Genomic DNA, 27,292 nt, shown 5'->3' with positions numbered 1-27,292 from the left:
TATGGGGGAGAGGAGAGCCTCTCATCAGGGTGCTTTGCCCCTTCGGCAATTTTCATGCAGGTGGTGATGTACTTGTTACTTTGCTTGTCACTGTGGTGGCGGCTCATATGCTGCTGCATGTTGCTCGTGTTGCCGGTATATGTTGGCAGTCTCTTGCTAATTTGAATTTGTTGGTAAACTGCATAAATTATTGGCTTGGCAACTGCGTAAAATGGAGAACGATCGCATTATTTCCAAGGTAAAATCTAAGTTACTAAGGATACTAAGGAGATACTAAGGAGATTAACACCCGATTTCAACAGTTCTACGAATCTCTATACTCATCGCGAACACCTGCTAGAGTCTCGTCAATACATACATTTCTTGACCTCTGTAAACTGCCATCTTTGAATGATTCTGAATTTAACATCTTGGGTGCTCCAATAACTACCCAAGAAATAAGTAATACCATTAACTCCTTAAAATCAGGCAAAACTCCTGGCCCAGATGGTTTTTGTAATGAATTTTACAAGAATCTGGAGGATCAAATTACTCCCTTATTACAGAAAATGTACGCATATGCTTTTGTCATCCAGTTTCATCATTAATCGGCGAATTACACTCTAAAGCTGGTATTGGTATCAAAAATCCCATATCCCAAACCTAGCATGAATTTGGTTCCTGTGTGGCTGATATCAGAGCCAAGTTCCAAATTCACAGCAATGGTGACTGTCTTCTATCTGGTTCCTTTTAGAGCTCTCGACAGAGTGAAACCCATTTTTTTCACAGCCTCGGCTCTCTTGCAAGTCTTATCTCGCCGTGCACTCTCCTGGTCTACTCTTTCACCCAGTGCTTTTTCAGGTTAAAGCTTTCTCGCTCTCCATCTTTTTCCAGGTGAAAGTGGAGGAGGAAGATGAGGAAGGATCAGTTGAGGAACTGGAGGAAGAAGGGGAAGAGGAGGAGAACTGGGAGAAAGCACTGTCTGTGGAGCGCTTTGGAGACATCATCAGTGACTCTGCTTCCACCAGTGGAGACAGGATGGGCCGACACTACACTGAGAAAGACTTTGAATGTAAGCTGCTATATACTGTGTACATGTCCTTTATGCATTATACCTATTGTACTTGCATTACAACACAGTAAGGGCCTTTTCATACCTGAATTTATAAACCAAGGTCCTAACCAAGGTTCAGAGGAGTAACATTATAGAAACTGACTTCTACTGGATTCTCATGTCCTATACCTCCGGACAATGGTTTATAACTAAGTTCATGCAACATAATATGCAAAAATAGATGACATTCCCATCATCGTCAGGTCAACTAGTGTTTTGTGCCTATTGGCATATTATACCTGCCGGCATGAGCATTTAGCACCACACCCTTATAGTACAGCCTTACAGAGCTACTAACATTAAAAATATTAATATATAATAATTATAATTATGTCATCAACTTAAGTATGCATGTCTTTATTTGTTTATTAGTCTGATTCTGACCATAGTTTGACTTGCGTTGTGTTAAGATTTTTCAGTGTAAGTTTATTGGTGGATTATTGCAGATTGCGTATTTTTGATGCTTATTTACAGTGCATATCTCCCTTATTACATGTTAATTAAAAAGCTTATGTTTGTGTTTTGTCTGTTTAACTAGGAATTAAGTGGAGAGAGCATATCCTCTTAGAATAGCACTTTTCCCCCTATGTTTTATGAAATGGAATCTGTAGCTAAGGCTGGGTAATTGTTCTTGTAATAACAACAACAACGGTGAAGGATAATTGGATTTCTTAAACAAGATTACTATTAGTCATGGTTGGAATGCCTATTGTGAGGCAAATGCTTCTGTGTTTTAGCTAAGATTACCTCAATTAAATGTACAGTTTGGATAAGAAATGTTGCCCAGTGTTTGGGGAGAAACCAGTTATTATCCCAAGAACATTGTGTGACAGTAATTCTGACAATCACCTTCCCTGATGCTGCTGATATCCCCCTAGGGGATGATGCTATCTTCCACACAGTCAGGAGAGTCAACATTTGATACCATGATGTCATTTTGAGTTTAATTTTTTTTTATTTTGTTAACCACAGATCACAGACACACATTTCACCATACACACCACCCCTTATCCACCCACCTGCCCCTGCCCCAGCGTTTATGTAAGAGGGTGCACAGCACGGACAAAAGGCGCAAGAAGAAACGGAAGAAAAGAAGGACCTCTCTGCCCCCCTCTGATGTTACACCCACCATCCACGAGGTAGACGAGGAAGAGGCCGAGTCTGAGACGGACGGACAGGGAGTGGCTGCCACACCTACAGAGCTACCTGATATCCAACCACAGGTAAAATAGGACTGAGGAACCGTGGAACCTCTAGTGCAAAGCTGTGACTGTATTTGTGTTGGAATGCTTAGCTAAGTGACAACCTACAAGCTATAACCCCTGGTTAGCATATTCCTCCCCTGTCACTAATCTTCCTCTTCCTCTCAGTTTAGTTTGGGGAGCCAAGAGGACTTGGAGGAACCTCTTCCGCTCACTTCCTTCCACACGGAAGACGAAGAAAATTCATTTTCGCGGAAAGCCGCAACTGCTCTGATAAAGGGGGAAGCTCATAATGGAGGAATCGCTGTTCTCGGACAGAATGAAGAGGTGCATGGAGATGAAGCGGCTTGCAACAGGTCAGCTAAGAGAACAGCTCTGGTTGTTTGTACTGAAGACTGTAGCCTGCAAGGGTTATAATCAGAGTAATGCTTCATGTAGCTACAGTTACACTGTTTCAGTTAAGAGAGAGTATTCAGGACAAACTGCAATATTATATTATATCATCAATATTTTCATATAAACAATAAAATTACTATTTATACTGTGGAAGCTGTAGCTCGTAGTGAGAATCAGAGAATTATCACCCTACTCTGCAGTTCCTCTCACCTCTGCTAAGCATCATTCAGCTAATTGCTGTCCAGGCCGCACATATAATGTCTTATTAGCTTTATTTTCAGCAGCAGGAGTTGTTTCAGTACAAAAAATCATTATAAACTTACTGTGCACTCTATGCCCAGCACCAAATAGCAGACAGTTATAAGTCTGATTTTTCACCAGATATAGCTGGTGAAATTTCTGACTCATTTGTTCCAGCAGCTAAAGTACCAGATATTTCCCCTAAGATTTGGTGGAACATGACTCAGAATGACTGCTAATGTTGCTATGTGTCTGCTGGATGTAGTCCTTATATTTGTTAACATGTTTGCCTCAAGAACCGTATAAGATGATTCTTTTTTGTGGGGTTTAACGCTTAATCTTCTTCCCCCACGTGACCAAAAAAACCAACAACCTCCACGTTATTAGTTTATAACACCTTTGTGTTTGATGAGCCAAAGTGTTGCTGTCACTGTCATGAAAAAAGCCTACAGTAGCCCATACAGATTGTTTTATCCCTAGCCATGTACAGTAAATGGCAAATTAACACCTATTAAATCTAATAATTTGGCCAGGACAGGCTGCAAACACAACACTGATACATTTTTGTCTTTTTACAATGGTTGTGGCTAACATGGTAGCAAACAGTTGCTTTTTTACACATCCAGCAAATATTTAGTAACGTTAATTTGGAGTTGTGTTTCTGTTGATTAATTTTTGTCCAAAATTGATTCTCCTCTATGGTTTAGTTTAGTCACCATATCTGTCAAATATCTGTCTTTTAGCAGCTAAATGCACTACTGTGTCCACTGGCTAGCCTAGACAAAGTTAGCGACTAATGACTTGCTGCTAATTTTGTCTCAGTAACTGTTTTTCCGTTTGTTGGTGTGCTGATAGTGAACAGCGGGTTTATAACTACCCTTTTTTTGCTGTAAACAGCTGCTTGTGGGTTGGATGATTAGGGAAATGAGAACGAAGTAAAGCTGGGGATCATAAAACCAAACATCAGCCTGAAGATGATAAAATGCTCTGTTGAGCTGAGAGGAACTGCAGAGTTGGGTGATATTCTATGGGTTCATCACTAAATTCTTTACATTTACATTACATTACATTTCCTTTAGCTGAGGCTCTTGTCCAAAGCGACTTCCAATAAGTGCGTTCAACAATTAGGGTACAAACCAGAAGAGCCAGTTATTCAAATAAGCCGATCTATAGTGTGTGTGAGTGCTGAATATAAGTGTTTTTTTTTAATCCATAATCTTCTTAGCCAAAGTGCAGTCGAAAGAAATTCGTTCAGGTTACGCACTGTAAAATACAAACTTTACACAGAATTACATTTCTATGGTTACCTGTAGTTGAATATGCCGTTTGGATTGGTCTACTGCTGACTGATTAAACTCACACACAGACAATGTTTGTAGTGCACTGTTTGACAAATTTCTACTACCTGTCAGCCAGAGAGAAATATTGGCAATAGTAAGAGAGGGTACCAAAGATGGATTAAAGATAATTTAATTTATATTCACAGGTTTATTTTGCCTTCTAAATTTGGAATTGACCCCTCCACCAAACACTTATAACATGGGTGCAGCATAGGCTACAATCATGCATAAAACAGAATAGAGCAGATGAGAGCACGGCGTTTGATATTTATGTTGTGTAAACTTTAAATTAGCAGCGCAAATGCTTAGTAGGAAATGGAATGTGGGTATCAAACAAAGCAACATTAATAACCTGTATAGTTCTCAAGACTATGCTGGGTCACTAATGTCTCCAGCTGAATCCTAGATATAAGAAGACCTCCTTGCCTGAACACATGCATAAACATCAGAATGTGAATTCATTGTTTTGTTTTTCTTTAGTTGTAAAAGTATGTATGAATTTTGCTGCTCGGAGGCCAGGGCCCGAATGGTGACAGAGGTGTCTGTCTCTGCTAATGCCTGGTTAGATAAAAGCACAGAAACCCCACCATGCATGGGCCATAAGGAACTGTGTTGCTGTGTTTAAGTGAACACAGCGGAGGATGACTCAGAGGGCTGGTGAGGAGATCCCCGCCTGCTGCTGTGTTGTGAAGCCCTCTGCTGGTGAAGGGACAGTAATGCATCCAAGAGGCACAACAGAGCACTTCAATCAGAAGTAACATTGACATTTTGTTAGATAACGTATGGACATTTTGTTTAAAACAGTCCATCCATCCATGTTCAACCGCTTGTCCCTATCAGGGTTGCGGGGGGCTGGAGCTGATCCCAGCTGACATCAGGCGTGAGGCGGGGTCCACCCTGGACAGGAGGCCAGTCTATCGCAGGGCACATAGAGACAAACAGAGACAGACAACCATTCACACCTACGGCCAATTTAGAGTCATCAATGAACCTAACACCTGCATGTCTTTGGACTGTGGGAAGAAGCTGGAGAACCCGGAGAAAACCCACTCAGACACGGGGAGAACATGCAAATTTCAGCCAAGTTGGAACCCTCTTGCTGTGAGGCGACAGTCCTAACCCCCACACCACCGTGCTGCCTTTGTTTAAAAACAACAAATAAAAAAGTAAAAACCTAAATAAACAGTATATATATATATATATATATATATATATAATGTATATACTGTATATATATAATAATAATAAAACCAGTAAAATTACTACTTAAAAAGAAAAGAAAATAAGGTTAATCAAAGCCTACATACAGCAGTTATAAAGGTGCATGAACGTAACAGATTTGTTTCTCTAAATTTTAATATTTTGACGTTTGAAGTTTTACTTCCCACTTCTCAACACATTTATCTTTGTTATTGTCAGTGTTCCTCCAGGACCAGATCCCTCAAGTTCAACCACGGGCCGTGGCTGGTTCCGTAGGAAGCCTGTCCACCATCGCCTGGCAGGCGCTCAGCGAAGTAACTACGATCTGCGGGAGCGGATCTGCATCGGCAGCATGACTGCTCTGGAGACGGCCATCTACCAGCAAGTGCCCACTGATGAGGCTGAAGCCCAGATGTTAGCCAGCGCTGACCTGGATGACATGAAAAGTAAGAGGGAAATAATTGAGTGCATTACTTAATCTTTATTTTACTGAATTATAACTTAAAGCTACATTGTGACATTGTGCTCATATGTTAACATGCCAGTGTCAGTGTCAGTCCACAGCGAAGAGACAGTAATCACACATTTTTCACCAAAAAGCAAACAAATACAGACTGCAGAGTTCTTTTCAAGCTACCGTGTAAGAGAGCTGGAAGTAAAAGTACTGTTGCTATGGTTTCTGTACCCTCTGCACTAACAAAGTGACTCATGACAGGAGCAATCTTTGAGATGGCAATACAATTTAGACAGGCCCCTGCCAGGTCATTAGAAATGTTCCATAGACCTGGTTGGACAAGTATTCAGGTACAGCAGTATAATAGAATGTTTTGGGCAGCAGTAGCTCAGTATATAGGTGACCCGGCTAGAAACCGGAGGGTCGCCGGTTGGAGTCCCTGTGTGAACCTAAGGAGCGTGGACTGGTGGCTGGAGAGGTGCCAGTTCATATCCTGGGCACTGCCGAGGTGCTGTTGAGCAAGGCACCGAACCCCCAACTGCTCGGGGCGCTGATCCATTGGCAGCCAACTTGCTCTGACATCTCTCCATTAATTTCATGTCTATAGGTCCTGTTTGTGCAATTGTGTATTTCGGGCTGGTGTGTGTGTGTAACATGAATAATACAATAACAGAGCAAAAAAATTTAATTTCCCTTGAGGGATAAATAAAAGGAATTCTTCTTCTTCTACCCACGACAAAACTGCAAAAATCTTCCTAAACTTTACGAGGTTAACGATTAGTTCATACCAAAGTGGTGTCGCTTTAACTCTGTGGTCATTTTTTAAGCTGTTGCTATTCGGGGTGTATTGGACAAACAAAGCAGTGATTTATTGTATGGTAGTGTTTACCTATCTGTGAATATAATAGGGATAACATCTGAATCAGTTGCTACGTGGTGGAATTTTACTCTCTCTCAAAGTGATGACATGTCTCTGCCACTTTCGCCAGTTGACTGAAAAATTATATTTTCTCATTGCTATTGAGAAATAAAAGTTTTGGAGCAGGGGACTGGGACATACTTTCCTCTGTTGCTAAATTTACCTTCTGAGATGACTCAGTTTTACTTTTCTCCCAGGCCACAACAACGTTGTGGGGGGGGATCTTTGTGAGATGGCTTTGTCTAGCATGGTTGGTATACAGTGGGTACGGAAAGTATTCAGACCCCCTTAAATTTTTTACTCTTTGTTAAATTGCAGCCATGTGCTAAAATCATTTAAGTTCATTTTTTTCCTCATTAATGTACACACAGCACCCCATATTGACAGAAAAACACAGAATTGTAGACATTTTTACAGATTTATTAAAAAAGAAAAACTGAAATATCACATGGACATAAGTATTCAGACCCTTTGCTCAGTATTGAGTGGAAGCACCCTTTTGAGCTAATACAGCCGTGAGTCTTCTTGGGAATGATGCAACTAGTTTTTCACACCTGGATTTGGGGATCCTCTGCCATTCCTCCTTGCAGATCCTCTCCAGTTCTGTCAGGTTGGATGGTGAACGTTGGTGGACAGCCATTTTGAGGTCTCTCCAGAGATGCTCAATTGGGTTCAAGTCAGGGCTCTGGCTGGGCCATTCAAGAACAGTCACAGAGTTGTTCCGAAGCCACTCCTTCGTCATTTTAGCTGTGTGCTTAGGGTCATTGTCTTGTTGGAAGGTGAACCGTCGGCCCAGTCTGAGGTCCATAGCACTCTGGAAAAGGTTTTCGTCCAGGATATCTCTGTACTTGGCCGCATTCATCTTTCCTTCAATTGCAACCAGTCGTCCTGTCCCTGCAGCTGCAAAACACCCCCACAGCATGATGCTCCCACCACCACACTTGACTGTAGGGATGGTGTTGGGCAGGTGATGAGCGGTGCCTGGTTTTCTCCACACATACCGCTTAGAATTAAGGCCAAAAAGTTCTATCTTTGTCTCATCAGACCAGAGAATCTTATTTATCATAGTCTGGGAGTCCTTCATGTGTTTTTTGGCAAATTCTATGCGGGCTTTCATGTGTCTTACTCTGAGGAGAGGCTTCCGTCGGGCCACTCTGCCATAAAGCCCTGACTGGTGGAGGGCTGCAGTGATGGTTGACTTTCTTGAACTTTCTCCCATCTCCTCACTGCATCTCTGGAGTTCAGCCACTGTGATCTTTGGGTTCTTCTTTACCTCTCTCACCAAGGCTCTTCTCCCCCGATTGCTCAGTTTGGTTGGACGGCCAGCTCTTGGAAGAGTTCTTGTCATCCCATACGTCTTCCATTTAAGGATTATGGAGGCCACTGTGCTCTTGGGAACTTTAAGTGCAGCAGAAATTTTTTTGTATCCATGGCCAGATCTGTGCCTTGCCACAATTCTGTCTCTGAGCTCTTCAGGCAGTTCCTTCGACCTCATGATTCTCATCTGCTCTGACATGCACTGTGAGCTGTAAGGTCTTATATAGACAGGTGTGTGGCTTCCTTAATCAAGTCCAAATCATTAGAATTAAACACAGCTGGACTCCAATGAAGGTGTAGAACCATCTCATGGATGATCAGAAGAAATGGACAGTACCTGAGGTAAATATACAAGTGTCACAGCAAAGGGTCTGAATACTTATGTCCATGTGATATTTCAGTTTTTCTTTTTTAATAAATCTGTAAAAATGTCTACAATTCTGTGTTTTTCTGTCAATATGGGGTGCTGTGTGTACATTAAAAGGAAAAAAAATGAACTTAAATGATTTTAGCACATGGCTGCAATTTAACAAAGAGTAAAAAATTTAAGGGGGTCTGAATACTTTCCGTACCCACTGTATATTAGCCGCTCACTGTGCATTAACACTTCATCAGACATTCATGATGGCACCTGATGTGGTTGCTAGAATATTTATGATAAAACTGCCAAGTCTCTGCCAAGCAGCTCATGTAGTCATGCATGAAAAGTGTTTCCATGTTGTTCAGCCTGTGTCTTTAGGCTGGTGACTCATTCCCACAAATGTCAAAGGCTCTCATCTTCTTTTCTTTTCTCATGCACTTGTGTTATTATAATGATTTATTTAATTGGTTGGAGAGTATGCAGCTGGTTATCCTGCTTAAAAAAGGGGCAATGTGCTGCTCGCTTTTAGTTTAACACTTGTGTTTTGGGTTTCTACTAGACAATGTTTTAATGTTCACAAAGCACATTATTTTTCTCATACTGTCCATCTGAATATTCCTGTAATAACCCTCTTTTTTAGCACCTGTCTTTCTTTAAGACCGCCCTCTTGAAAAATCTGCTCTCTGTGTGCCATCACCATCATTGCAGCTGGGGAATGACTATATAGCACCTGGGCCTGCTTTACAATATGGGTCCAAAACACTGCTAAAATGCTAAACACTACACTAATGATTGTGAGGAACGGACCCAAATGAAAATGCCAGATATTAGTGAGATCAAAAATAAGCTTTCTTCAGTGTATGCTGGCCTGCACTGAGGGCCATCAGTACTGGAGAATGGAGGTTAGCACTGCAAGTATTTGATTAGATAAATGAGTGAGTGACTGTGAGGAAGGAAGACAGAAAAGTGAGGGATTTTTAGATGTTTTATATGCCAAAAAATAAGAAATAAATTGCTAATTTTCAGTTGAATCATCTAAACATGAATAGATATGACATCAGACTCTTGGCTCTGTGCATTTGCCTTCTCAACAGACAGTAAAGAAATGACGTCTTCAGACAGAGAGCTGGATTCCAATCTCTCTGTGTTACCCTGAGTGTGTGGAAGACAACCTCCTGCTGCTTCGATTACAATCTAAATGTTTCGTTACACACCTGTTTTACTGTCATAGCAATAACGATATATATCCAGAAATAACATGTTTTGATCAGATAGTATTATTACCTGCATTTTGGGTTTAAGGCTGGATTAATCATTTTTATATACAGTGGCAGCACCCTCTACTGGAAGTGAAAAAGACAAGATGGCTATTTATAAAAGATCCATGGCATATTGCAAACCCTCTTCAGTAGTTTGGTCCTGAGCTTATGTTAAATATTTTTATTTTAGTTTATCATTTTCCTGACTGATTATGACTCAGCAGCTGCTTCCCTTTGGTTTGTAGCTCTTTTTTGTGAGCCTTTAAAACAAGAAAATAACTAAATCTCCTTAGTATAAACAGCTTTATCAAATTCAGGAAACCTTCATTATAGATACTGTCTTAAGTGTTGCTTATGTTTTTTGTGCATTACGTATATTATCTGTAACCAGTACATCGTACTCTGTTTGGTATCAAAAAGACTGCCCACTTACAGTACTACAGTACAGCATCCTAATGCTGTTTGTACAGTATTTTTCCAACAAAAGTGGCTCATTTGTTTTATTTAAATGTCAAATTAAGAAGAAAAAAATGACCAATTCTTTAGAAATCATGTTTCATCTGTTTCATCAAGTGTGAACCTAAAATAACATTATAGCTTAATTTATGTTGATGATATAGGAAGAGTAATATTGTTGCTATTATTCCTTCCTCTGTGAAATAGTGGTCGGCCTCTCTGTTTCAACATGTATCGACTCCCTTCCAGCTCTGCTGCTGACCATGGACACTTTTCCTCACTGTAACTCGGCTCCACAATGGATGTCCCACACATTCTGTCTCATGAAACCGACCCACACAACAACCCACACACACTGTTAGTATTAAACTTCCAACTAAATTACACAAAAGATTGAGTACAAATAAAAGACAGCATCTACTTATGATTTTTTCAAAAAATGATGATCACTTTTACAGTATGACAACGAAGAGACCCTGATAACTGAACACATCAATGCAAAAGTTAAATCCAGATACTGTTGTCACATATGAGACATTAAATCAAATGCATCAACACTATGCATGACCACCAATTTCAAACTTAGGCCCACTGTAGTTAAGAATGTTAATGAGGACATTAGTAGCACAATTAGGACATAAAACAACAGGCACACTTAGTTCATCCTACTCCTTTAAAAAAAACATTTCACACTTTGTCGTTGCTGGAAGACAAACCAAAAGGTCACAATATTAGAGGGTAAGTATGTTTAGAATCAACAGAGCGAAAGAGTCAAAGACATGAGGAGCTGTGATGGCTGTAAAACCAACTAAACCTTTTCAGATTTGACTGAGTCAGTAGAAGCTGTTTGTTTTGCAGGTTTAAAACCTTCAATCATATGTTTAACCTTTTGGAACATCGTTGCTAATAAAGCTCCAGATAGAACTACAGAAAATGCATCACATCTCTTACGTATCCAGGGAATCCCCCAAAACTGAATATACAAGAAAAGAGAAAAGGAATGAAATGAGAGAAGAGAAGAGCGAGATTAGGAGGTAAAAGCTTGTGATGACAGAGAAAAACTCTCTTCAGAAACCAGGGCATTAATTAACAGTGGCTGCAGTCGATTCCCCTTCAGCAGCGACCCTGCCTCTGGCCATTCCTGCTTTAACAGAGCAGAGTAATCATTGACTGTTTAGGACCCATCTGGCAACAGCAAACAGGGCACCCAGAGTCACACAAAACCAGATCGGATTTGTAGAGAGTGATGCTTGACACTGACATGCCATGTACATCACCGCTGTACGTCTATGATCTTCATTTGTACTCAGAGTTAAGAAAGTGTTACATCAAAGTGTGAGTTAGTTTTAGAGTTATTCTGAACTTAATTTATTCAGCCTTCAAAAGCGTATTGTCATAGTGTGTTCCCTGTGTCAGCCAAAGATCTCTTTCAGAGAGAAACAACTCTGTATCGTAATGATGTTCGAAAAGTAGAGGTCGGGATTTAGCTGTTGAGAAAGCCTACACAAATGGGCTTCACGATTATGGCCAAAATCATAATTCCTATCAATATTGCGATCACAATTATTTATGAAAATTATTCATCTGCATTCACTTCCATGCTTGCAATCAAAACGAGCCCTAGAAGCAAAATATGAATGAAACTAAACAAAAGGGACTAGCTTTTCACCTACCCATTAGTATTAATAATCTACTGTGAACTGCAGCTGCAACATTCAGGAAAGCTTTTAACAGGCTGCTGCAGTTCTGCAAAAGTGAAGCCAGAACATCTTGATCCCTGTGCGGTGGATGGCCGTCAGTTTAGGAAGGGCTTGCTTTGATACACAGCAGAGAACTAGAAGAAGAAGAAGAATAACTTTATTTATCCCGCAACGGGGAAATTTAATTTTTTCACTCTTATTATTAATCATGTTACACACAGACCTGAAATACACATACATGCACAGACAGGACCTATACATGCAATTATGGAGAGATGTTAGAGCGAGGGGGCTGCCAGTGACCCTACGGTTCCAAGCCAAGTCACCTATGGACTGAGCTACTGCCGCCCCCAAACTATGATTGGATTTAGCAGCTATCTACGGTAATGTAGTGAGATGCGACAAACATATGAGATACTATTTCAGCTGTATCTCGTAGTATTTATCAGCAGATGGAGTTCGCTCTGTTGTCGTGGAGATAGCTCAGTAGTCACCTGACTCAGTCCTCAGTTTTGTGGCAATAAGTGGTCATATATACCCCGTTCTCATTCCCAGGGCGTCAAATACTGCCATTTTGTCTTGGCTTTTTGCGTTTGGCACTGAAACATGCCAAGCTTTCAACTGCAAACCGGTAAGTAAAGACGCTCAGAACAAGTGCGATAAACTCTTTGGTTGAGGTGGTGGATACAAGCAAACACCGGACTTTTACCCAGGAGAACAAACGCTCTTATTTTAAACCAACCCACAATCTTTTCCTAACCCCAACCAAGTGGTATTGTTGCCTAAACATAACCATGTTTAATGTGAGTTCACAATGTAAACAACGTGTTCTCCATGTTTACAGCGACTGGGAGTGGCGTGCGTTTTGTGCACAGGGCTACCCAGGTCATTGACAAGTGACGCCTAAGGGTCCTGACAAAATGGCAGTATATGATGGGTTGGGATGAGAACTGGTTGCCATATATCGGGGCTAAGTATAGGTAGGTAGCTAGGTATGTCTTATATATGCATTTTTAAACATTATTTACATCTTAAAATCTGCATTTCCAGGATTCGTAGCTGACTTGAAAAGCTGTTAAGCTATGTAATACAGCATTCAGTTCAACATTGTTATGTGCCAGGCATCCAGGATGGAAATTAATATTGACACATGTAAATATTGACACATAAACATTAAACATGTACGTGTGGGCAAGCAAGAGAGTGAGAGTATGGGTAGAAACTGAATTTTGCATTCATGCAATGTAATTCTGGGTAATTCTATAGTGTAGTGAAGTGTATGGATACAAATTATAATTTCTAAACATAACTTGAATTTACAATATCAATTTTGGTCTTTTTTTTTCTGTAGTATGTTTTATAAGCTGTGAACACATAACTAAAACACACTTCCCGTCCAGAGAAAAGCACTATAATTTTATGTAACTTCATGAATTTAAATACCTCCTGCTCTCCTACAAACACACACACACACAAACACACATGCAAATGCAGACGGTGCCATACAATATTCCCGCATGACAAGCACGTTTTAGACAGAGTCCTGTTTAGCTTACACTGGGGCACCTGTTGTAGATGAATCGCACCTCAGTGTACTGTATGCATGGTTTCCATGGAGACCCAGGGAAAGAAATTGTGCAGCTTGTTTTGATAATTAGCACCATAATATCTCACTAAGCAGAGAGCTGGAGCTGATTCGTAGGTGTTATTCTATCATTCTAATCATTTAGGTTCCACACCTACAGTATTTTCTGCACTTCGAGTTCTCAGTGTTTTTTAGTGAGTCGTGCTTTTTCAGTTTAATTGGAGACATCAGCCTCTGGAACCCTTTACCCTCCTGCACATCCCATGGTTGAAAAATAATGCCTGCACTATGGAAACAAAAGGCATCAACTCTTCCGCTCTGATCCACTATATGTTGGGTTCCAACAGCCACCAAGATCAATGGGCTGGGGACATCAATAAAAAAAGGGTGGCACTACCATTCAGCTGACAGGCGGGTCACACAAAGTAGACCACCACTTATCAATACTTCCTTTTGGAGTTGCAGCTAAAGTGAATGTTGCAACCATTTATGCATCCCTCTGATCGTGGATACAGCAGGGGACTCTGCCTGAGGGTCTCCAACTTAACATTTCGTTTGGATTTTAGGCACACATTTTTGTTTTTGTGTGCTTATTTTTTTGCTTCATAAACCTTTTCAAAAGTCCCTGAACTCAAGCATTTTTTTTTTCTTGGCTGCCCGATGCAAAAAGTGTTTTAAAAAGACCTGAGTTTGGAGCTGCTTTGCAAAGTTTACATTCTTTTGCACAACCAGAGCAATACAGCCGAGGCAGGCTAGTGCTGGCTGTCACGGCGTTCAAGGGTTAGAAGCCCTGGATGAGCAGTGTGTCCGCTCAGAGAGAGGAGGATAGGAGGAGATACCGACCGTGGAGATGACAGACACTAAGGGACAGGAAAACCAGGGGCATGGGACCTCTGACAAGAAGCATCGCATTGACCACCATGGACCAGAACTCCGGTGCAGTGTCCAAAAGGGCTTTGGAACCCCCAAGCAGCACCAACATGAGCATCACAGCTCATTGTCCAACGTGGAAGGCGACTTTGAAGAGTTTGTTTTGGATTTTGATGACTACGACTTGCTTGAGTCAATCCACACTCAACTGGGGTCACCAACCGAACCTATCCGTAAGTTGTTTGTAGACAATCACCTATACTCCTAAAGGGTAATTACATTTCTGTATATTCACTGAAGGCTGTAGTGAGGTCAAGCTTCTGGTGAAAGAAGTTGTCATGCAATCATTAAACAGTGATAAATTCACATGGATGAGCATTTTATGGTATATTTACATATACATATCCTTTATCAATGGACTGGAGCTCACTTGCTTCCATTGATTATGTAGCATGCTGGGTACTTGGTGTATTGCAATAGGCTCGTTTATACCTGCACACAGAACAAAGTTGTCCACAGTATTGAGCGAATTGACACAGTGCTCGACTGCTGCTGTTTCCTGCTTTTCTATTGATCCAGTGACACCAATTTGGCTTTGGGATCAGCCACAGCTAGAGCGGAACAACATTTAATTGACCAGCAATGTGTGGTTCTGCTTTTTTTATCCTCATTTGGAACATGGCACATTAGTCCTGTGATGAGGTTAGGTCCCAGCTCATGCATAACAATAAAGGTATTCAGCCTTCAATACAATGATCAACAGACAATGATCAGCACCCTCTCCATCACACAGTGGTCAGATACAGGAAATCTTTCCTGCCACATGCCATCACACTGTACGATAAAAGTTTTTAGAACAATACAATCGCAAGCACCTTATGTTTTTTTCATTATCCGTCCACTGCACCTTATATTATTATATGTTTACAGTACATTTGCACTACAATTAGACCGCTTATTTATAAAAGAATTTGTAGGTATCTTTTAAATTGCATTTTTATATTACTGCTTTGATGTGTCACACTGCTATTTCACAGCTGGGGATCAATAAAGTATTTTTATTCTATTCTATCAAATGTCAAATTGTCATCAGTTATCAAATCTTTAAGAGCTAATTGATTTCGGTTTCAATTGTAGCTGAAAACTGCAGCAACTGGGTAATTAGGTACATTGGGTGGGATTAACTTGACACTTTGTCAGGAAGACAAATGTCTAACTTCAACCTTCTAAACTTAACCATTCAAGGTCAATGTCTAACCTCAACCATCTAACATTAAACCATTCAACATCAATGTCTAACCTCAACCATCTAATCTTAACCATTCAAGGTCAATATCTAACCTCAACCATCTAAACTTAACCTTTCAAGGTCAATGTCTAGCCTCAACCATCTACTCTTAACCATTCAAGGTCAATGTCTAGCCTCAACCATCTACTCTTAACCATTCAAGGTCAATGTCTAACCTCAACCATCTACTCTTAACCATTCAAGGTCAATTTCTAACCTCAACCATCTACTCTTAACCATTCAAGGTCAATATCTAACCTCAACCATCTAAACTTAACCTTTCAAGGTCAATGTCTAACCTCAACCTTCTAAACTTAACCATTCAAGGTCAATGTCTAACCTCAACCATCTAACTGAAACCATTCGACATCAGTGTCTAACCTCAACCATCTACTCTTAACCATTCAAAGTCAATATTTAACCTCAACCATCTTAACTTAACCTTTCAAGGTCAATGTCTAACCTCAACCTTCTAAACTTAACCATTCAAGGTCAATGTCTAACCTCAACCACCTAACATTAAACCATTCAACATCAATGTCTAACCTCAACCATCTAAACTTAACCATTCAAAATCAATGTCTAACCTCAACCATCTAAACTTAACCATTCAACATCAATGTCTAACCTCAACCATCTAATCTTAACCATTCAACATCAATGTCTAGCCTCAACCATCTAAACTTAACCATTCAACATCAGTGTCTAGCCTAAACCATCTACTCTTAACCATTCAAAGTCAATGTCTAACCTCAACCATCTACTCTTAACCATTCAAGGTCAATTTCTAACCTCAACCATCTACTCTTAACCATTCAAGGTCAATATCTAACCTCAACCATCTAAACTTAACCTTTCAAGGTCAATGTCTAACCTCAACCTTCTAAACTTAACCATTCAAGGTCAATGTCTAACCTCAACCATCTAACTGAAACCATTCGACATCAGTGTCTAACCTCAACCATCTACTCTTAACCATTCAATGTCAATATTTAACCTCAACCATCTTAACTTAACCTTTCAAGGTCAATGTCTAACCTCAACCTTCTAAACTTAACCATTCAAGGTCAATGTCTAACCTCAACCACCTAACATTAAACCATTCAACATCAATGTCTAACCTCAACCATCTAATCTTAACCATTCAAAGTCAATGTCTAACCTCAACCATCTAAACTTAACCATTCAAAATCAATGTCTAACCTCAACCATCTAAACTTAACCATTCAACATCAATGTCTAACCTCAACCATCTAATCTTAACCATTCAACATCAATGTCTAGCCTCAACCATCTAAACTTAACCATTCAACATCAGTGTCTAGCCTAAACCATCTACTCTTAACCATTCAAAGTCAATGTCTAACCTCAACCATCTACTCTTAACCATTCAAGGTCAATTTCTAACCTCAACCATCTACTCTTAACCATTCAAGGTAAGTGCCTGAATTCTGGTGCCATCCTCAGGTCAAAACTTGGATAATGAAGAAAAAGCTATAAAACTAAAGACATTTGCTGAAGTTCAGAGCTACACTACAAGGTCAGAGCTATACTAGATAGCTGTAGACACTTTCTTGTTTATCTAGAGCAATATTTGCACAATTACCAGAAAGTCATGACCTGCTTTGTCTGTATGTTGGGCTGGAAGCCACACCCCTTTTTGACTTTATTTCATCTACAGTAAATAATGAAGAAAATGTGGAGAATTGAGGCCAAATATTCCTGTTTTTAAAAACATTGGCAGCCAGTATCAAAGGGGAACTTCACAGATCTTACACTATTTAATGAATGTTCTTATACAGAAACATTCCTTTCAGCACTACCCATAAAATGCAAAGGTTCAAGACATAATCGGCATGGCAACTAGATTTTAGATTGCTTTAGAGCCTGTCTAAAATGACTTCTTCCAAACAGTAAACTCTTACACTACACAGACACTCTGGCCAAAAGGGTACATTTTATTGCAAAAAGGCTCTTACCCCGTCAACATTTCAAACATGCAACAAAAAACAAACCTTTCCTTCAAACACTTGAGGCCAAATTAATACATATTTCTAATCAACCATGACAAAATTGACTACAATATACAAAATACAGTTATCAATTTAAACTGGTGCATTCTTGCTTGTATTCTGTTACATGCCTGTGTGTATGTAATAGAAATACTGTTAAACCAAAATTATGGAAACTTTGAAATACAATAGTATTTCATTGATGCCATTCTTTTTATATACTTTGGCAGGAAATAGAAATACTCTTTAAATACTAATTAAAGGCCTCAGCCTTGGTCAAACACCAGTTAAAGAGAAGGAATTGAACTAAGTCCTTTTCAGACAGATTTATTTGCCCTGTTCTATGTCGAGAACATCTGCACATCCAAATCAGCTGGAGCAGTTCATACAAGGACAGTGTTTCAGACAGCTTCTCCCTTAGGAAGACTCTACAAGATGAAATACAGCCTAATTTCATCCTGATTTCCATTTCTCTCTTTCCCTAAGGAAAGCATGACGCAACCGAATGGAACACTTAGTGCCGTTTTATGCACACACACACACACACACACACACACACACACACACACACACACACACACACACACACACACACACACACACACACACACACACTGTATATACACTCTCTCTCCCCTTTCTCTTTTTGCTTTGGTTACCTCTAGCTACTCAAGTAACAGAAAAAAAAGTATTTATTTAGTAAGAAATAATATTCAGCTATCCAGACTGAATGCAAATGTTTCTAAACTGCCCCCCAGATCTTTACCTTGATCTTAGATATACAGCATGTCATAACTCAACCATAAACTATAACCTAATACTGTACCTGCCCGTAATCCCTAATTGCTGCCTAAAAAGAGGAAAATAAATCTAAACACTCTGGGTATGCTTCGGAAAATAGTTGACAGAAATGTAAATACACCTGATTTGCAGTTAAAACGTGTAAAATTGCTGCTATTTTCCTTTAACCATGCCAAATGTATTTCTTAAAGAGAAAGTTTGGAATTTTGGAAGTGGGGTAGTATGAGGTATTTATCCATAGCCAGTGTGTTACATACAGGTGATGGTGGTCGGCACGCCCAAGCAGACATGAGTACAGTCATGGAATCTAAGATATACTTCTGTGGATGGGGCAGCAGCTAAATGTGTTCTAGGGCGCACTCACACTGTCCTTCCGCACCGGGCCAAAACAGGTTTTTCAGGTAGAGCCTAGTGCGTTTGACCAGTGTGAGTGCAACCGCTCCGCACCTAGCTGCGGCGAGTTGGCCGTCCACAGCCCGTTTGAGAGAGGTGGGCTTTTGTAGAGCGCGTTTGCACATGTACGAGCACGAGCGTGCGCACTTGTACAAGCACGACGTCTACGGCGGCTCTCACGTCATTTTATGTGCGCCTGTTCGGACATAGAAAAGAAAAAAAAGACGGACCATGCGCGGACATTTAACAACAACAACAATGGTGGCGAAAGGTTGTTGAAAGGTTGAAACGTTGGTGTGATGCGGAGGTGGAGTGTTTACTGCAGATTTGGGCGGATGGAAATATTTAAAAACAGTCGGACAAGACGCACAAAAACTCAGAGGTCTATGGAAAGATTTGTAAACAAAGCGACGCATCGCGATGACGTCAATCAATGCCTGTGACGTGTTACAGCGTGATGACGTATGGATAGGCAAGAAGCATTTATGCGAGGCCCAGGTAGTGTGAGTACAAACGGGCTGGCCAGCGGGGGGAGAGGAAGGGGGGGACAAGTACCCTAAAACCCGGGGCGCGGTGTGGAAGGACAGTGTGAGTGCGCCCTCAGACACCTAAAAAAAGGCCAAGGCAGATGTTAACGGCTTCAGTTCCCCTCATTTAAACTTAAAGCGTAATTCCGGTGTAAAATCATCCCAGGGTATTTATCGGCAAATTCGGTCATCAAATAAGCCATCAAGATCGTTTTTTTTCGTGTATGAACGATTAACAGAGATGTCCTGGAGAGTCATTATAACACCGGCAGTAGCCTGCTGTTAACTAACACTAATTAGCTTGGGGCAGCACGGGGAAGGCATTAAAATGACTTTTTTAACCACTAATACTGCTCAAAATAACACCAAACCTCTGCAGTAGCATGAGAAGAGTCCCTACACATTAACGGAGGCACCAACAACGTAGTTAGTGAACCCAGAGTTTATTAAAAGAGTGTTTTGAAAGACTTATCTGCTGGCCGCAGATCCTCTCGTAGTAAAGTCCATTCACAACGATTACCAAAGTCATTCCAAAGGAAGGAGCCCATTGATGCTTCGGTTAATGTGTAAGGACTCTTTTATTGCTACTGCAGTATTAGTGGTTAAAAAAGCTGCTTTAATTCCTGCACCGTAATGCCCCGAGCTAATCAGTGTTAGCCACGCCTTGCTGTGAGCGATCCTACCGGATTTCTCCGTTAATCATTCATACATAAAAACTGTAGCTTATTTGATGACCGAATTTGCCGAAAAAGACCCTGGGATGATCTTACACTTTAAACAGGGCTGTCAGAATAAAGACAGCCAACATAAAGCAGTAAAAATATTAAGCCTGTGAATGTTCTCATTTGTCCAGGTCATCGTTGTCCCCAAAGCAATTTCAGTCGAAAGCAACCGGACTTGGTTATTTGTCTAGGAAGATGTTTCACCTCTCATCCAAGAGGCTTCATCAGTTCATGTACGCATCTGACCAGGCTGGGACTGGTCCAACAATAAAAATATTCTACATATAGTGTACACTTGAACTGATTTTTTTAGTCTGGCCTTTATTCAGTTAAAATACATTTAGCTGCTCTCCCCACCGCAGCAGTACATTTGTTAGCTTCTGTGCCTGACTTCCTGCCTCCCTTCTCCAAACGGGGGGTGGGCGGACCACCTTATACTGTGGATAATACACCTAGTCTAACCTATACAGCATCTGAGCTGAAAAGACCAATGTAACTAAAAACGTATCTTTCTGAGTTCTATTTTGATTAGGAAAATGAACTCATATCATCATATCATAGCATTGTTATGCATTTTACTCTTCTGATTAGCATCCCAGTAAAAATGGGTCTGCAGTGCATTTTGGGTCCAGATCCGAGCTTTGGGAAAGATTGCTGTATAAAACACTGGGCCTCAAAATAATTAATAAGTCACAATTTTGACAATTTATAATCATTACCTCAAATCATGTAAGACATCCTTTACTGCTCTCTAAACACATTTTCACACAGGTGTTCAGCTTTTGACTTCTCATTTCCAAGGTTCTTTACCCAAATGAGGTGACCTCACATGCTCTCCACTCTTATACATGGCAAATGATAGCCATGTCCTCCCTGTAAGGAAAGGAGCTCCTCGTTATGCTAAATTCAATAAAATATGATTTGTGGGTGAAGGAAATTGGAAATGAAATTACTCTTTTTTTTAACTGACAAATGTCTGGGGGCAAAACCTCCTCTTCTGTAACAGTTTCCCATGGCGTACATAGACTCTCACTCACCCATGGAGCTGTTGCCTTCTGCTAGTGGATGTTCCTCTGTCAGCTGGAAACATTCAAATTAGATCTGTGATTTTCCAGTGTGGAGCACATTTCCTGAGTCAGAAAGGATGCATGTATTGGTTCACGGAAAGAGCATTTCATGCTCCTGCTTACAAAATGCACCTAGTTAGGTTGGTTTCCAAAAATCTAGACATCTTGATTTAGCAATGTTGACCTTTTGCATTTTGACTTGAAACACTTGTGACTGTTCAGGTCACAGATTTGAGGACAACCCCGGGGTGAGACGCCACCTGGTGAAGAAGTCATCACGATGCCTGGTGAGCCGTGGCAGCAACAGTTCCATACCCCTAAGCAGCCTGAAGAAGAAGAAGAGAGCAGCGGAAAAGAAAACACATGAGGTTTGCAGCACCCCACTACCCCCACCCCCGACTAAAGTCATCTGCATATTGACCACTGAGTGAATACTTGAATATGCAGTCACCATAAACGCATAAAGTTTCCATTGGTATGAGCATCATCTTTAAAGCAGTAGCTGGGGTACGCAGTTATTTTTTTTGCATCATCGGGCAAAAAATCCATAACAGACTTTTATCATATTGTGATTCAGGTGGTCTGAAATAAACTAGACTTCTGCCGCTCCTCCTGGCTGTTTTCAGGCTTGAGAAAATCGTAGAAAAGACTGTGGTCACAGGTCATTTTGGAGAGACTTTCCTTTTGGACGTTCTACAAATGCAGAGGGGTGTGCACCTCCCTTCGGATGGTGAAATCCTGATTTCACCATCTGATGGCAGAACATCGTGCTGAAAAAAGGTTGCTATTCCAGCAATGACAACAACTGCCTACACTGCAAAGCACCCTAAAAAAGAGAGGCTGACTTCTAAAACAGAGAGTCAGACGATAAACTCAATAAAACATGAGTCGCTATCAGTGAAGCATTTCAAAGATGGGGATAGCCTTCTGCCAACTGTAGCAAAAGAATCTCAAGGGGCTATACAGGTCCACAAGTTTGAAAAGAAGTAGTTCTGTACCCGAATCTGAATTTTTAAAATTTGAATTGGATCTGTTTGTTCAATATGACTATTTTACTATTTGTTCCCTTTTTTCTAGTTTTCTAGTGATGATCTCGACCACATTAATATACTAAAATGTGTATTATATGTATTATAGTTCAGTCATTATTATTCAGTCAGTCACAGTCCCCTGCCAGTTCTTAGAGCCAATCAAGACCGCTCAACCACCCAAACCTGGCCCAATTCGCGAAAAAACACACTTTACACATTTTAATATTTCAGTTCTCAGGACTGAGGATTGAGAGATGACCAGCGCCAGTGCTGTGTGTGTGTTTGAGAGAGAGACGGGGGAAAGAGGAGGAAGGGGTGACAAAAATAAAGAGATTTTGGTCAAGTTTAAATTATTTGTTGCTATATTTCACCCTTGTCTTTTTTCGTCAAGGATGTTGCATGTTGATATCATTGTAGTTAGTGTTTACTGCCATTGGTTCCGTCTTGTTATCGTCTCTTCTTAGTCATGTAAAAAAATGCTGACGAACTTATTTTGTCATTGTTTTTGTTAACGAAATGAGCATTATGCTGATTGAAACAAGATTGATGAGAGCAGCGAGAGTGAACCAAAGTCAATAGTAAAGTTGTGGGTTATAAAACCAAAACAACAAGCTCAAAGAGGCCAAAGCACTCAAAACACTCGAGTTGGATTCTAATCCTATATGTGTTCATCATTTTGAGTCTAATTTTAAACTAATAAATATCTTTAAATCCTGAACAGATCAGGTATCTGTTCAGGATTTAAAGATATTTATTAGTTTAAATACCTTCCTCTTTATTGACCTTGAATACAAACGAAAATGAAAATGTTAAAATGCGATTTGGTTACCCTCTCCCTCCAAACCACTTTAATATTTATTTGCTCCCCATAAACATGTGTTTGGACTGTTTTGTTAGATTAGCTATCAGTATAATATCATGTTTTGGTTGAAAACCTATCCAAGATGGAAAAAGCCAAACTGTGGTTGTGCTGGTGTTTTTTTTAAGTAAAACAATTTGCTAGATGATGCTGGCTTTATTGTAGTTACACTGTAAAACAACAAATTGAGAGGGGGAATCACAGCTTCCAATGCTTCTATGTCTGCTCGATTTCATCTTCAGCTGTTTGTGGAGCTGAACGAGCTGATTGTAGAGAAGGACCATGAAATGCGTTGGAAGGAGCGGGCCCGTTGGATCAAGTTTGAGGAGGATGTGGAGGAGGACACAGACCGCTGGGGCAAACCTCATGTTGCCTCACTCTCCTTCCGCAGCTTGCTGGAGCTTCGCCGCACCATCACACACGGTAAACCACTCCTACATACATATAGCAAGGCAGATGTTCACAGCGCCAGTCTTATGGTTTACTTATTTCCATATGTGGCTGAAATATAATCCTCAAAGATAAACATGACTTACAAAAAAGATGAAGGCTTGCAACATCTTCTCTGTAAAAGGTCCTATATGATGCTATTTTTAGGACAATACTTGTATTTTGGGTTTTCTACTTTTTTATGCAGGTTTCTCACATGTATGCTCTCAGCGTCTTGCACCATCAATGCAGCCAGGGACTTAATGTAATGGCACTGTAGCTTCACTTTCTACCTATATATATATATATATATATATATATAGTATAGTTGTGACATCACAACTGTACAGAAGTCCTGATGGCTCATTTAAAGGCAGTTTCTGAATCGGGGCTGTGTACATTTATCTGTGAAATTGTTTGATCTCTCACATACACAAAAGAGTGCATTTCGAAATAGAGGCAGATGACAGTTGTTTATGAAGGGACGTTAGGGATATAATGAGCACACATCTCAACAATGACACATAATTCCTTTCGACAATAAGCATCACTGAGCGTCTGTAAAACAAAACAATGTTAGTCTAACATACTGATAGCTTGATAACTTGTGTTATTGGAACTTTGGTGAATCCAGCTGCTAGTGCAGGCTTTGTTCCATAGTCTAAATAGTTGGCGATTAATTCAATATTTGACACCTAATCTATACATTTTTTTAGTTCAAGTCAAGTAATGTCACTGCTTCTGTTAGGGCATGCTTGCATGCTGACATCAGGGTGAACTAATGAGCAAACAACAGCTGCCTGTATTTTATCTCAACCATCTTCCTATTCAACTGAAATCCTATCAAAGAAAATACATGTTGTTCAGTGTACTATATGAGAGCATTTTGGATGTGTATGTGAGCATATAATTTCTCAGTTGTGTGTGTGAGTGTTTCAGTTTTGTTTGTAAAAGCATTTAACTTGTATGTTTGTGTGGTTTTCAGTATAGTATGTGAATGACTTGGGTTTCATATGTGCAGGTGATATGTGCAGTGTTTTATACGTATGTGAGAGGAACTTTTTAATATTTGTCCCTAATGGTCCCTCATACGTAGACGTGAGCGTTTTGATACTTTCACAGTTTTTCCATAGCACCCTGACCTGCTTTATCAAACAAGACATGGGTATCTCAATTTTTACAATATGGGACCTTTATAATTAAGCCAAGCACTGGATGTTGATACTTATACAAATGATCTGGTATTAGCAGCCAATTTGACTCCTTATCTTCCTCTACCTTCCATTCCAAGGTGCCATCCTTCTGGACCTCGAACAGAACTCTCTGCCCGGCATCGCCCATCTGGTGGTGGAAACAATGATCATCTCTGATCAGATCCGAGCTGAGGACAGACCAAGTGTACTCCGGGCTCTGCTTCTGAAACACAGGTTAGCAACCATGCCAACACTCTATTTAATATTTAAAAAACATCTCATTTAAAGAGAACATTTGTGTCAGCACAGAGTTGGTTAAACTAATCTTTACAGTACCTGAGGCCGTCTTATCAAGTTAGCTCAGCATAGTGAGGCTCTCTTTGACTTACACTTGACTATTTAGGAAGTTTTGCAGGAGTATGAAATGTATTCGGTCTGAATAAAATTATTTGCCGAGCTTCCTGTCTATCATCCCTCGCTCTGTTTTACTTGCGCTGCTCGTGCTGCGTTCGAGTGCCATGGGAAGTCCAAAGTTTCTGACCTTCAACTAGGCAAAGTGCACTGGAATGCCTGTCAAAGTGAACCTACTACTAGGGAATTTGGGGGGAATCCACCTACCCCGAATTTGCTTCCAATAAAACAAAATGATCATGGAAAGTAATGGTACTCGTTTGGAAACTCAATATGTTATGCTCTTAAGCTGGAAATGAGTTTCTCATTACCAAAAAATCCCATTAATGAAAGGCCCAAACCAAAAAAAGAATGTGTCCAGCCAACAGCTAATGTGTTTATCCAAAGCCTGATGCATGTTATTCCTCAGTGCCTTATAGTTCCATTGTTCTCTAAGGATTAAAAACACTACAATGAGCCATACTGTTACATTGGGTGACCATAAACACAAACATACTTGACACACGTACACTGCTGCTGGAAATACAAACTAGAACACAGAATGAATATTAATCAGCTGCTGAAAATAATTTGGGCTGTTTGAGGAAATGTTTATTAGTTTCTCTTCATTGTTGTTTGTTTTTAAATATTGAGTTTAGAATATGTTATGATATCCAAATGAAAGGTCCCATATTTTCTTATTTTCAGGTTCATACTTACCTACGTATTTTGAGTTTCTACTAGAGTGTGTTCATATGCTTTGATGTTCAAAAAACACATTCTTTTCCTTTTCCATGTCTCTGAAAAAGCCCAGTCTGCTCTCATTGGTCAGTGTTTCCAGGTCTTCCGCATGTGTGCTCTCTACCTCTCTGCACCATCATTGCAGCCAGGAAATGACTTTAACAGCACTTCAGCACTTCTTTCCGCGGGGTCTTTTGATACTTTCACAGTATTTATATAGCACCTCAACCTGCTTTATAATAAAAAAAAGACATGCAGATCTCATTTTTTAGATTATGATCATTTAAATAATATTGCACACCTTACCCATAGGTCCCTTTGATGTGGACAGTAGTTCCAACTATCTTTTGACTTTTTTCTTTTATATGTGTTTATATTCGTGTTATATGTGTATATGTCTGGTCTGAACACCTGAACTAAACTCTTACATGCATTTTTGGTCTCTGTAGTGTTTCCATGGCGACATATCTTGATTTCATTCCATGCAATACCACAAATAGATGACTTTGGTTGTTTCATTACCCATGTATGAGCAGGCCTATCAGTGTACAGTAGTGTAGTGTAGTGTGGTAGCAGCTTTGTTTACATGGTGATCATGGTTCATGAAGAATACAGTCCTAGCACTTCTCCTTAGTGGAGATTATTACAAAATGCAAACTCAGGGGAACTGAACTGGGAATTTCCAAATTGGGACATTTAACAACACTTGACTCATCAGCTGGTGTACTTCGCTGGGGTTGACTAAGTTGCAAATGTTAAACCTGTGCCGTAGGCGCACTGGGTCTTAAAGCCTAGACTTTCAGATTAGAAATGTAGTTCTTCATTGTGTGAGCCATGCTGGCCCTTTGATCTCTCAATTTGACACACCAAGAATGGAAAATACAGTAATAGAGGCTTTGTGAAAACATATAAATCAGCATGAAACCAGCTGTTTTAATAATTTGTCACTTCTTGTAAATCAAGGCTCTTCATGTGTCTAAAATGTTTGATTTGAGCGCAGACAGACTTTAAACCCAGGATTTAGGATGAAAGGAGACTGACTAAACACAAGGCTAACTGGGTGTCTTGATTACAAAGATTTACTGTTTCTCACCAACAGGGTCACTTGTTATTTTAGCCTTTGAGGTTTTTGGTGCTTTGTGGTTTCTACATGAGGAGGTTTTTTTTCCACTCTCCCAGTCAGCCCCTCTTGGTGTCAAGTTCGATGATGTTGTTGGAAATGCCTGGGTGTGATGTGTATGTGAGTAGATTTGGAGTGGGGGTGGTTATCATGGGACACCACAACTTGTATTCAGGTGTCAGGGTCTCAACTCAAAAAGGAATTGACGACCAGGAAGACCAGATGCAAATTATCGTGCTCACTTAACACCAAAGGGGATAGTTACATCACATCCTGCACACTGCTAAATATAAAGTCAGATAAATACAAGCATGTGGCTGTGATACA

General features: G+C 40.2%; 1 protein-coding gene across 1 annotated transcript in view; it reads left to right on the top strand.

Annotated features, from left to right (window-relative positions):
- Nucleotides 1–1,002: 1,002 nt before the first annotated feature.
- Nucleotides 1,003–27,292, top strand: part of slc4a3 (solute carrier family 4 member 3) — a gene marked incomplete at its 3' end in the record, with an annotated part of 48,454 nt that continues 22,164 nt past the window's right edge. The window contains exons 1-7 of the mRNA XM_083922332.1: nucleotides 1,003–1,051; nucleotides 2,066–2,316; nucleotides 2,464–2,651; nucleotides 5,691–5,917; nucleotides 21,425–21,570; nucleotides 23,335–23,515; nucleotides 24,813–24,948. Of these exons, the coding sequence (XP_083778458.1) occupies nucleotides 1,018–1,051; nucleotides 2,066–2,316; nucleotides 2,464–2,651; nucleotides 5,691–5,917; nucleotides 21,425–21,570; nucleotides 23,335–23,515; nucleotides 24,813–24,948 (1,163 nt within the window). The 5' untranslated portion in view covers nucleotides 1,003–1,017. The remainder of the gene's footprint in view (nucleotides 1,052–2,065; nucleotides 2,317–2,463; nucleotides 2,652–5,690; nucleotides 5,918–21,424; nucleotides 21,571–23,334; nucleotides 23,516–24,812; nucleotides 24,949–27,292) is intronic.

Source organism: Echiichthys vipera (genome assembly GCF_963691815.1).
Source record: "Echiichthys vipera genome assembly, chromosome: 10".
NCBI classification, from domain to species: Eukaryota; Metazoa; Chordata; class Actinopteri; order Perciformes; family Trachinidae; genus Echiichthys; species Echiichthys vipera.
This window is presented reverse-complemented; position numbering and strand designations above follow the sequence as displayed.